Source organism: Anopheles coustani, chromosome 2, assembly GCF_943734705.1.
Source record: "Anopheles coustani chromosome 2, idAnoCousDA_361_x.2, whole genome shotgun sequence".
NCBI lineage: Eukaryota > Metazoa > Arthropoda > Insecta > Diptera > Culicidae > Anopheles > Anopheles coustani.
Window position 1 is genome coordinate 6,890,505 of NC_071289.1, and position 10,636 is coordinate 6,901,140.

The window sequence follows — 10,636 nt, forward strand, 5'->3', positions numbered from 1 at the left end:
TCCGAACCCTCGACACGTTGTTATACATTCCAACCTTCAAGCATGTTTCTTCTACCTTTGCACTATTTCTATATTTTATTCTAAGCGGGTAGGAGCGGATCGGAATCCTTGATCTCCAACGAAACCCTCGAACACCGAATTTTCTCCTCTCGGGGAATCCCTTTTAACCCTCTCGTTCAACTTCTATCAAATTCCCATGCAAAGCCTATACGATACGTTCCAATGTATATGCTTCGATCGATCGATTAAAGAAATACGTTGCTGAGGCCGCACGAGACCAAATTTAATTTCCCATACTGTCAATCTCGTCAGTTTGGTCAGTATTCCATTCCGTCGGTCAAACACTCGCCATTGTATCGTTCGACCATATGGAATTAATTATGTTTCCGCCGAAGAGGATGCTCTGGACTAAAAGGACTTTTTGGATTTTCCGTTCACAGTATGAAGACCACCCAATATCCTCACTCAGAAATGAAATGCTGATCAACAATAATATTTCGACGAATAGAACTGTCAAAATAGCACAAAATAGAAACACACGTGGACGCTAGTGAAGAAAAGTAAGCCTTTCCGATCAGTTGTACTCTTCTACAGCCTTCACCATTTCATCTCATGCGTGGAATAGTTTTCTCGTCCTTGTAGAAAACAGCCAAACCCATTGTTCAATCAACTTTAGTACCTAAACCAGGATGGCGTCTAGACAAATACAAATGTAATCATAGTTCCTCTGCCCATGTCAAACGAGACGAGTTGACTTGAGTCGAATTTGACGAAAGCGAACATTCATGTTTATGCTTGTGCCACGTGCCTCTCTATTCGCACCATAACGATAATAAATAACACTTAATTGTACAAGTTCAAGGTCGCTTCCATCGAGCAAAGTGTTTAAGAGCATCCAGGGTATCATAATTGAGTACAAATATTTCTCCACGGCTTCAGTCCTTCAGTCCCAACCGCGCACAAAACAAACGTTTGCACAGATAAGACACCGAGACTGAGTGATGCAATCTAATTCCCATACTCTTGCCACCATCATCAGTGACCGATGAAAGCAGAGAAAGATTTATTAAATTACGGCCACGGGCCAAGGGGGTGGCGAATCTGTACGTTCCAAGCCGTAATTAACGAGCAGAAATACACACAAAACTGGCAAAACGAGGTTTTCGCTTCGGTAGGAAAGATGTATATCATACTCTGGCAGTTATTAATGACTCTGGTAAATACTGTACTTCGCAACGGAACATAAACAACCAGAAATCATCGTGTTCCGAAGCAACATGATTACTTCACATTATATTTGACAATAAAGGTTAAACAGCACCAGGCGCCTCCATCGTCTGCTCAAAAACTTTGCGGGAAATTAACGATAACGTTGTGTCCCCAGTACTGTGCACAGATTATAAAAATATCTAAAACGAAAAATAAAGCAAAATAAAAAACAAATCAAAACAAAAATCAACAAATGGAATCTTTAATCAGAAGGAAAGGAATATTGCATAAAACCAGCCTCTTTTGCAGCATGCATTGCTCTTCTTCTCACTGGCATATGGCGTAGAGATAAGGTATCCTAAGCAATCTCTAAATGGCCACACACGTGTGCCAACCATTTGCCAGTCTGTTGCTTTAGGACATCACAGCCATGAACGCCACTCGAATAACGCAGGATACACAGTTCCGGTCGGTCGGAAAAACCAAACCACGTCACACGGGTCAAATTGAACACCGTCTGAAGCGATGGGGATGAATTGCACACGAGCGTAACAGGAGTGGTCTGTTGGTTTATTCATTACACTTTACCCTGGACTGCATTTAGATGTTTATTTGTGATCTGTGATTGTGATTTTATAGTGCGTCGTATTAAGGATTTGATTCTTTGACCGAGCCGAGAACACGTTTTAAAACGGTTTGGAAGAAAACTTTTTTTTTAATAAACATTTCTACGTAATACATCAACCATATTTAACATAAATAAAACTAAACCGAACATCTTCTATGTTAAAATTAGATAAAGACGAGGATTCGAAATAACCTGTTTCACATCTGCAGCCCGTCACTGTTAACCCGGATGGCTTGCATCTCGACCATAACGGTTCCCGGTTGAGATTTTACCCTCGTTGAATGTAATTTCATGATAATTTTATGGTAATGCTAAACGGATGAAGCGTCGATACTCCCAAACTGCCGGCTCCAAAGACTTCCGCACTGGACATGGGCAAGGAAGTGAGCACAACGTTCAAAGGTTTTTGAGTCTAGACCGACATGATGTTCGGCTTTTCCCCCCCACATCTTCCCAATATGGTTCGTCCGACGGCTACAATGTTGCCACAGTGCGCGCGCTCTGAGTGGCACGTGGCGAAATGCTTCTTGAATGCCTCGTCGGAGTGTGGATCAAAGAATAAAAACTGGATTGGAAGAAACCCGATTTCGAACCATACGAATCTCGGGTTGCATAGCTGGTGGATGATGTGCCCCCTGGTCTCGCAAGTCCTTCTGCCGGAAGGGAGGGTTCTTGTGCTTCCCGGTTTCGAAACAGGGATCTTATAACAAGCACTCGGATGAAAGGGAACCGGGTACATTACAACGAGTAGCCCAGCTCGGAAAAACCTGCTCCGCAAGCCGTGGAATTGCTTACGAAAGTGCTGATAGTCCAATCTCGCCCATTCCGAAGGCGAGCGCAACCGATAAATGATAATGCGAAAAAAGGCCAATCGCATTTTCCGGTCAAATAAACAACTGCCGGGAATGCTATCGATGAATGTAAAGTACACAGTGGCCGTTTTCCTCGAACGGGAAAGGAAAAACCCTAGCCCAGGAGAGTGGCCTTTCGAAAAGCAACTACAGCAAAACGAACACCAAGCAGGAGCAGAAGCAATAACGAAGCTAAGCCAGGTTTGGGAAGCGGTTTAGATGCTGCAGGATCGCTCTCTCTCTCTCTCTCTCCGTTGGCGGTGGTTTGCTGGGAACAACCCCCGGTACGAAATGGTAACCGGAAGTTTCACAACAATCGATTACGCACTAACGAGGTTAAGCATATTGTGTACCGATTTTTTTTTTCGTTCTGTTTTCCACTTGAGTTCCTCCATCTTTGGTCGGGATTTTCACCGGCTATCAACATTGCGTCTGCAGCTTGGAATTGGCTATTATCCGCCTAGCACGGGGTTTGAAACAGACATTATGCCACCTTTGCTTGGTGTATGCTTAGCTTGGAAAACATTTCTACGCTTCAAACAGGTTTAGTAAAAGAAATCCTATTCAGTCGTTCCCGCTTTGTCAGACTTTAAAGGAAAAACAAGGCTACTTGGAAAACACATCTATAGCAATATCTTTTGACATCAATAAAAGTGGCTTGTGCTCCTCGCAAAACCGTTGAGAAACGGAGCAGAAAAACAAAGTACTATCCGCAACCACGGCGGCAAATTGTTTATTACCGCAGTGCTGCTGCTGCCGCTCAGAAACATGTTGGAAGTTTAATATTTAACTATAAAAACGAGCAACAGCAAGGGGCAAAAGAAACGGTCGACCCCGCACCACCGCGAGGACTATGGCATTTTGGGCAATTGAAACGCAGCCGAGTTTGCCAGCTACTACCGGTCGGAAAAACTATTGACCCGAACCGTGCCAGCACGAGATGGCAGCTAGTTGAGCAATAAAATTTAATCCTTTTAAAAAATATTCCCCCTTTTCTTACCAGACCGGCTTACCCGGCCAAGTGTTAGGTTCGGTTGTTATAAAATTAAAAGAAAAACACACCCGTTCGGCTGTACAGACCGGGTAGGATGGGCGGAAAATCCTGCCGCAAAATCTCTCTAACAGATTTCCCTTCGTTCGTTGTCGCCTTTTTGCAAGGCCATGCGTTGTGCGACAAACGCTAACGGTGCATTCTTACGAAACGGATGCCAACTGACACACCGATGCCTCGTCCCGTCTGCAGAAAGCCAATTAAACACATCTCCACACGGACAGCTGTAGGTTTTTTTTTGTTCATGCTTCTATCTTTCTTTTTCACTTCGCGAGCCTCGATTGTTCTCGTTCAACCTGCGGCATTGGCGCGTCTAGTCCCCGAAAGGCCGAAAGACTGCCCGTGTTAGATAAGTACCGAAAAAGGGTATGTGCCGCACCGTGTACTTATATATGTATTTTTTTTCCTTTTCCTGTGGCCAACCAGCACAGCTGCGAAGGATACATTCCGGGCAATTTACCGGTTGTCTGCTTTTCCGGTATCCACAAATGCCAAGCAAAGCAAAAACCAAAAACCCCATGCGAGATTGCAAATTTGGCGAAATGATATCTCCACAAACGTGTTTTTAAAATATGAGTTACATTTTTTGTGCAACAATCCTAACGCTTTTCCCCATGGGAAGATTGCGGAAACAAATAATTTGTGCTTTGTTGATACTTTTTATTTGTGTAACAATTATCCCGCAACAAGAATAGACAGTTTATCAAACCATATCTAACTCCTCACTACGCTGAGCTAGTGCTGATGTCCATGTGAAACTGCCCCAAGCTGTCCGGTTTCACGGTCCACTTTCCTTCGAACGCCACATCCCGCAACCGGACCCACTGCTGTACGTATCCAACCGAGCGGGCCTTTGCAGTGGCGTAGGAAAGTTTGGCTACATCGTCGGTGCGGTTTTGCTTTAGTTTCGGATGTCCTTCACTCTTCGCCGCGTCGTCGTCCACTGCACTCGGTACAGAATCTGCTGTGTTGCGGATCATGATCTCCGGCTCCTTGTCCGGTGCTAAATTATTCAAAGTTTGCCCAGCAAGCAGCTTCGCCTCCCTGCAGATGCGATACAGCCGTGCGAAGCGAACGAATAATTCGATTTTCGATATCCGCAAACGAGCCGCCGGTGTCCCAAGCTTGCGCTTCGTCACCCCATGCCGACGGCCGCCAACTTCCACCTCGTGAGGTCTGCAAGAGACAAAAAATGAAACCATCCAATAAGAATAATGTAATGCATGATCCTTGACTCGCGATGGCAAGAATTCGAACCTGAGAGCAAAGTACAGAAAAACCCAACATTAATTACTCCTAGCTGGAATTATGAAATCCTCAACGCTCAGTCAGCAGAGCCCCATGTACTTGGCGTCTTATTCTTTCACTGGCTTCATGGCAGCATATTTACTACGATGGCGGCAGCAGCAGAAAACAAGTTGCCCTCGACACCCTCTATTCCATTAGTCAACGGTAGAGATACGAAGATAGCAATTTCGTCCCTCCCGGCGAAACGAACCGTGGTGCAATCGTGCAAGAAATAATTATTTACTAGCCGCATCCTTTACACCGAGCATTGAGCCTTAACTCGCTCACCCACTCCTGGTTTTCTCCACTGGCAAATAGTGAAAGACGAGCCAATTTTAATTACCGGAAGAATTGGTAATTGACACACCGGGGCATAATCAAATAAAGGCGCATGTAAGAATGTTAAGGCACGAAGTTGTCTTACAAATAGTTTTAGCTTTCCTCTCAACTACGAAAGAAAGGTTGAAACGGCGAACGGAAAACGAAATAGTGAACCATAATTATCGAAGCAAATTGTAAATTAATTACTCCTTTCACCCTTTGGGTATTCGTTGGCAGAAACAAACCGGCCCATAAAGGAAAAAGAACGTTACGAACATTCTAAAGGAAATGATGAACAGAAGAAACATATATATATATTAATGAATGATTACACTATTTTACTCACCTTTCGGTAACATCACACCAAATAATCCCACACGGCGACGGTTGATACTTCCTCGTGTCGGAAGCAACGTTCCGATTTTTACGAAACCGGAACAATCTACCATTCGTTGCTGCAATGAGTTCCGGAATGCATCGTCGGTAAGGTTGTTCAATGATGGTTCCGGTTTCTTCCGCCAATGATCGATCAAACCGTCCCCAAATTGCTCGTTGCAAAGCATCCACGGAGTGGTCCGTTCCATCGCATATTATAAGGCTTTCCAGATAGATGGGCTTTTCCAGAAGCAACATCAACAGGGCACCCTGTAAACCGAGCACGCTCCAGCGGGCCATCTTATCGCTGCACGAAACCGATAGTGTTCGAATGCCTCGACCTGGTTTTGTTCTGACCGCTCCGATCGTTTGTGCCATTAGATCACCGTCCGCTTCCGTCTGAAGCAATTTTCCACCCGTTTTTCCACCAACCACGATCGAAGGGTTTCCTGCCTCGCCAGACACCATAACCACGCTTCCGAAGCTCTCTTTTTCGAGCGCGATAGGTATGTCCATACGACATCGCTTCACTTGCGGTCCTTCATCCTCATCACCCTTGCTGACTCCATCCGATCGTTCAAATATACTCGCATCCCCGCACGGACTATGGGTGGTGAAGAAATGGAACGAGTGGCCCTTCTTCAGCACAAATTTTAACTCATCGGATTCGTAGCTTCTCTCAAATATACTTCCATCCTTTCCATCACCAACAGCAGCCTCTATCTGCTCCAACAAATACCGTAGGAACGCCCGCCGTGCCAACACTTCCGCGTGACTATCGTTCACCAAATCGCCCCGTGGGCTGAGCTCAGACCCACCGAGACATTTTGTGCCACTTCCCAGGGCAACGACACGCACCGATGGTTCCGAGGGGGTAGTCGCTCGTACAACAAGCGCGATCGCCGCCAGTATTGTCCATTCGAAATCTTCGTTAGGTTTTCCCGTTTTCGGAAGGCTATCGAACTTGGACAAACATTCGCTAGCTATACGGTTTGCTAAGCTTTTATCCATTTTGTGTGTTAGTATTTAACTTTTTAAATTTAATCTTGGTAGTAGTTTCTCTTAAGTTATGTGGGTAAATATCATTGAAAGAGTTGTACAGCCATAACCTACCACCATTATAAGCTAACATCGATCAACGCAGTTAGTTTTACGAAAGGCACTGATAAGACAAGAGTTAATAAAAGTTCTTATAGCTTAATAATCATAAAAAACGATACACCAAAACCCTTTCCATGAAATCAGAACGCTTTAAACGACCGTCTCTGGATTCCACGCAAACTTGCGCCCAACGGTGTGCCGTAGATCATGCAGTTCCTTCATCTGCTCGGCTGGAATTTCAAACTCCAGAGCGGCATTTTCCTCAATGTGACCACGCGAACGGGCCTTTGGCAATATGCCAATATTCTGCTGCACAGCCCAACGAAGTAGTATTTGAGCAGGAGTTTTACCAAGACGGCTAGCTACATCGTTCACCGTCTGGTCACTTCGTAGTTCGGTTGTGTTGGATGAACCGAGCGACGAATAGGCTTGCAGAAAGATGCCCTCCTTGCGGCAAAAGTCCAGCAGTTCTGGCTGATAATAGTAAGGGTGCCATTCAACCTACAAGAAAAAAAAAGGATAAGAGAAATTGCCGAATGAGGTGTTTATCCAAAAGGTGGGTGTGGTATACGTATTTAACTAGTATGTCGTTTCGGACCAATCTTTCGGACAACAAATTGTCTTAAAATCAGTATCAATACCTGATTGACTGCAGGCACAACGCCATTGCATTCTGCTAGCATTTCCTTCAAATGTTTTACCGTGTAGTTCGAGACACCGATCGAACGCAAATGGCCACCACGTTGCATTTTACAAAGCGCATTCCAAGTAGCCTTACGATACTTTACATTATCCGGATGGTTCACTTGCATACCTCCATGGGGGAATAAAAAAACCAGGACGTTCATTACACTCAAGTATTAGCGCCAACATTACAACCAACTTACCACTCACACCGGGCCAGTGGATGAGGTACAGATCGAGATAGTCAGTTTGCAAGTTGGCCAGCGACTTTCGCACCATTTCCTCAACAAATTGTTCATCTTTGTTTGATTGTGAAACTACAAAACAAAAGTAATGAATCGTGTTCAGTTCGTCCTTTCTGTATGCTCCGTTTACTTACTCAACTTGGACGTGATAAAGATATCTTCACGCTTCAGGTTGTACTTGGGGAGCAGTGTTTTCAGTGCACTTCCAATGTATTCCTCATTGCGATAAACGACCGCAGTGTCTGTCCCGCGGTAGCAGAGGGGAAAAAAATATACTTGTAAGTATGCCCTGAAAACAAATATCGTGTTCCATACGAACCAATATGCCGATAGCCTGCGCTGAGGGCGTAATCCAACACCTCGTAAATGAGCTCCCGGCCATGGATTTGGTAGGTGCCGACTATGAAATAGGAAAAGCATCATGCACAACTATGAACCATCTATCGCTACGAAACTCAACCCAAACGACCCACGGTTTTCTAAATGTATGTCGGCAATGAACCACTTATTGGAACGCTACTTACAGCCAATCAATGGGATGGTAAATCCGGTGTTCAGCTTGTATGTTAAGTTCATCATTGATCCTAGTTATAATCCGAGGAAATAGACTGTTGTTATCAGATCGCCGGCACAATGGTAGACTGCCGAAACCAAAACAACTTGAAATGTCAATAAAGATGGACAAACAAATTCCGGCATATTTTCCGATCCCGATGTGTTAGTTAAATCAAATAAATACTAATTGGAAACAGGTCCAGTGCAACAACGAACGCACTTTTAACTTAAATTATCAAATTTTATTTACTGTAGCTCGTTTTAACCAGAATTTTTGTATGAGAAATTTGTTTGTCATCCAGGCGGTGATATGGAATACTGTTCCAAGGTTTATTGAAGACACACATGATGCCTATATGCACCTTGTTTAGAAAAAGGTACAAAAAAAAAGAGATTGTGTAAACAAATATGTCAAAATAGTGGAAAAGAAGAAGGAAAACGATACAACAATTAGGAAACACTTGAAAGTTACAGAGATTGGAAACAAGTGTTTGCTTTAAGCCGCCGACACGTCGATAGGTGCTCGGAAACCATTGTATAAACAAAACACGAGACACAATCGTCCCAAAACGAAACGTTTTTTGGTTCCATGCAGTGCCACCAGTGATGCACAGAAAATGATTGTTCAGCAATATTGAGTAACGTGATTTCTTGCATATTTGTTGGTTAAATTGGTGTACCATACTCATTAGGCTGTGTGAAACAGTGTCTGAGGCGTAGATTCAAGCTTTCGTTGATCGTGCAAAACCACTTCCTCTTGCAAAAATGGACGAAGTTACAATGCTTTTAGCACTGGTCATCGTCATGTTGGTGGGATCATATTTGGCCGGAAACATTCCACTGATAATGTCACTGTCGGAGGTAAGTAAAACAGGCCTCCTTTTTCATAATCGTCTGATAATAATTAATTATCCTTTGCAGGAAAAACTCAAAAATGTATCCATCTTCGGAGCAGGCCTTCTAGTGGGAACCGCTTTGACGGTTATTATCCCGGAAGGTATCCGGTCGCTGTACGACGAACGTTCACTGGAGCAGGCAGCGAAAGGCCATGGAACGGCTTCCGGGCTGTCCGTGGAAGAACATAAACATGAACACAGCAATGACGAACATTCAGGAACGATAGGACTGTCCCTAGTGCTCGGTTTCGTGTTTATGATGCTCGTCGATCAAGTGTCTTCGCGGCGCACGGAAGGATCGAACGAAAGAAATCTAACGGCCACGATCGGCCTGGTGGTACATGCAGCGGCGGACGGTGTAGCTCTCGGTGCCGCTGCCACGACCAGCCACTCGGACGTAGAAATCATCGTGTTTCTTGCGATTATGTTACACAAAGCACCGGCAGCTTTCGGACTGGTCAGCTTCCTGCTCCACGAGGGAGTCGAGAGGGATCGTATTCGAAAGCACCTGCTTATTTTTGCCTTGGCTGCCCCGGCACTGACCCTGCTGACCTACTTTGGCATCGGTAGCGAGCAGAAGGAAACGCTCGAATCGCTTAACGCCACCGGAATAGCCATGCTGTTTTCGGCAGGCACTTTCTTGTACGTTGCCACGGTACACGTGCTGCCCGAGCTGACGCACCGAAGTGGTCACGGGCATGGCCACAGTCACGCGATTCATCATGGAAACTACAGTCTACTTGAGCAACAACCACCATTGCCAGTCGTCAGCGGGAAACCGTCGTCTCCGGGTGGTCCAGGTGGATTACGAAACTACGAACTGGGGTTACTTATTCTGGGTGCTTTGGCACCGCTCTTCCTGACGCTTGGTCATCATCATTAGCGGAACAGTTAGGGTAATCGGACCGATATATCATCGTACGCTCAAGTCCGAATGTAGTTGTCCAACGCGGTCAACCGTTCGAAACGGTCAATGTGCTAAATGTGATTCCATATTATTGATTCAGTTGCGAATTGAGCATTTGTATGTGATTCATTCCGTTGCTGATTTCTGTTGATTTTCCCCTTCCAATTAGTGACGTGCATAAACTGTGTATCAACTCGAACCATTTAGCAATTATTGTGAAACCAGCCCTTTGCGATTGGGTTTTTATACCGTGGTACTCTTTGTACTTCGTCCTTTTTTATTATTATTTGGCTACAAGGCTGCAGCAATAAAAGTGAAATAATGACAAAATAAATCATCGTACTGTAAGCTACCGTACTCAAATGGTTAATTTTCTTTAAAAAATCCGCAACAGCAGGAAAACCCTTTCATCTGAGGAATATAATGTTCTAATTGGACCATCATCATTGACTAAAATGTTTTTAACGAATTGGCCACTTCAACTACCAATTCAAATTGAGCTAGATACCTCAAATAAGCTTGTTCA

At 44.5% G+C, this 10,636-nt stretch overlaps 3 protein-coding genes across 3 annotated transcripts; 1 reads left to right on the plus strand and 2 right to left on the minus strand.

Annotated features, from left to right (window-relative positions):
- Positions 1-4,387: 4,387 nt before the first annotated feature.
- LOC131267751 (tRNA-specific adenosine deaminase 1) lies at positions 4,388-6,733 on the minus strand. The gene is made up of 2 exons (XM_058270702.1): positions 5,694-6,733; positions 4,388-4,915 (listed from the first exon to the last, which is right to left on the minus strand). Exons 1-2 carry the CDS (start codon positions 6,731-6,733, stop codon positions 4,465-4,467), a joined length of 1,491 nt encoding a protein of 496 aa, XP_058126685.1. The 3' UTR covers positions 4,388-4,464.
- Positions 6,734-6,950: 217 nt separating this feature from the next.
- Positions 6,951-8,399, minus strand: LOC131267752 (uncharacterized). The gene is made up of 6 exons (XM_058270703.1): positions 8,277-8,399; positions 8,072-8,152; positions 7,887-7,994; positions 7,711-7,824; positions 7,465-7,637; positions 6,951-7,324 (listed from the first exon to the last, which is right to left on the minus strand). Exons 1-6 carry the CDS (start codon positions 8,329-8,331, stop codon positions 6,974-6,976), a joined length of 882 nt encoding a protein of 293 aa, XP_058126686.1. The 5' UTR covers positions 8,332-8,399; the 3' UTR covers positions 6,951-6,973.
- Positions 8,400-8,736: 337 nt separating this feature from the next.
- Positions 8,737-10,467, plus strand: LOC131262996 (zinc transporter ZIP9). The gene is made up of 2 exons (XM_058265112.1): positions 8,737-9,168; positions 9,229-10,467. The coding sequence occupies exons 1-2, from the start codon at positions 9,073-9,075 to the stop codon at positions 10,084-10,086; spliced, it is 954 nt and encodes a 317-aa protein (XP_058121095.1). The 5' UTR covers positions 8,737-9,072; the 3' UTR covers positions 10,087-10,467.
- Positions 10,468-10,636: the final 169 nt, after the last annotated feature.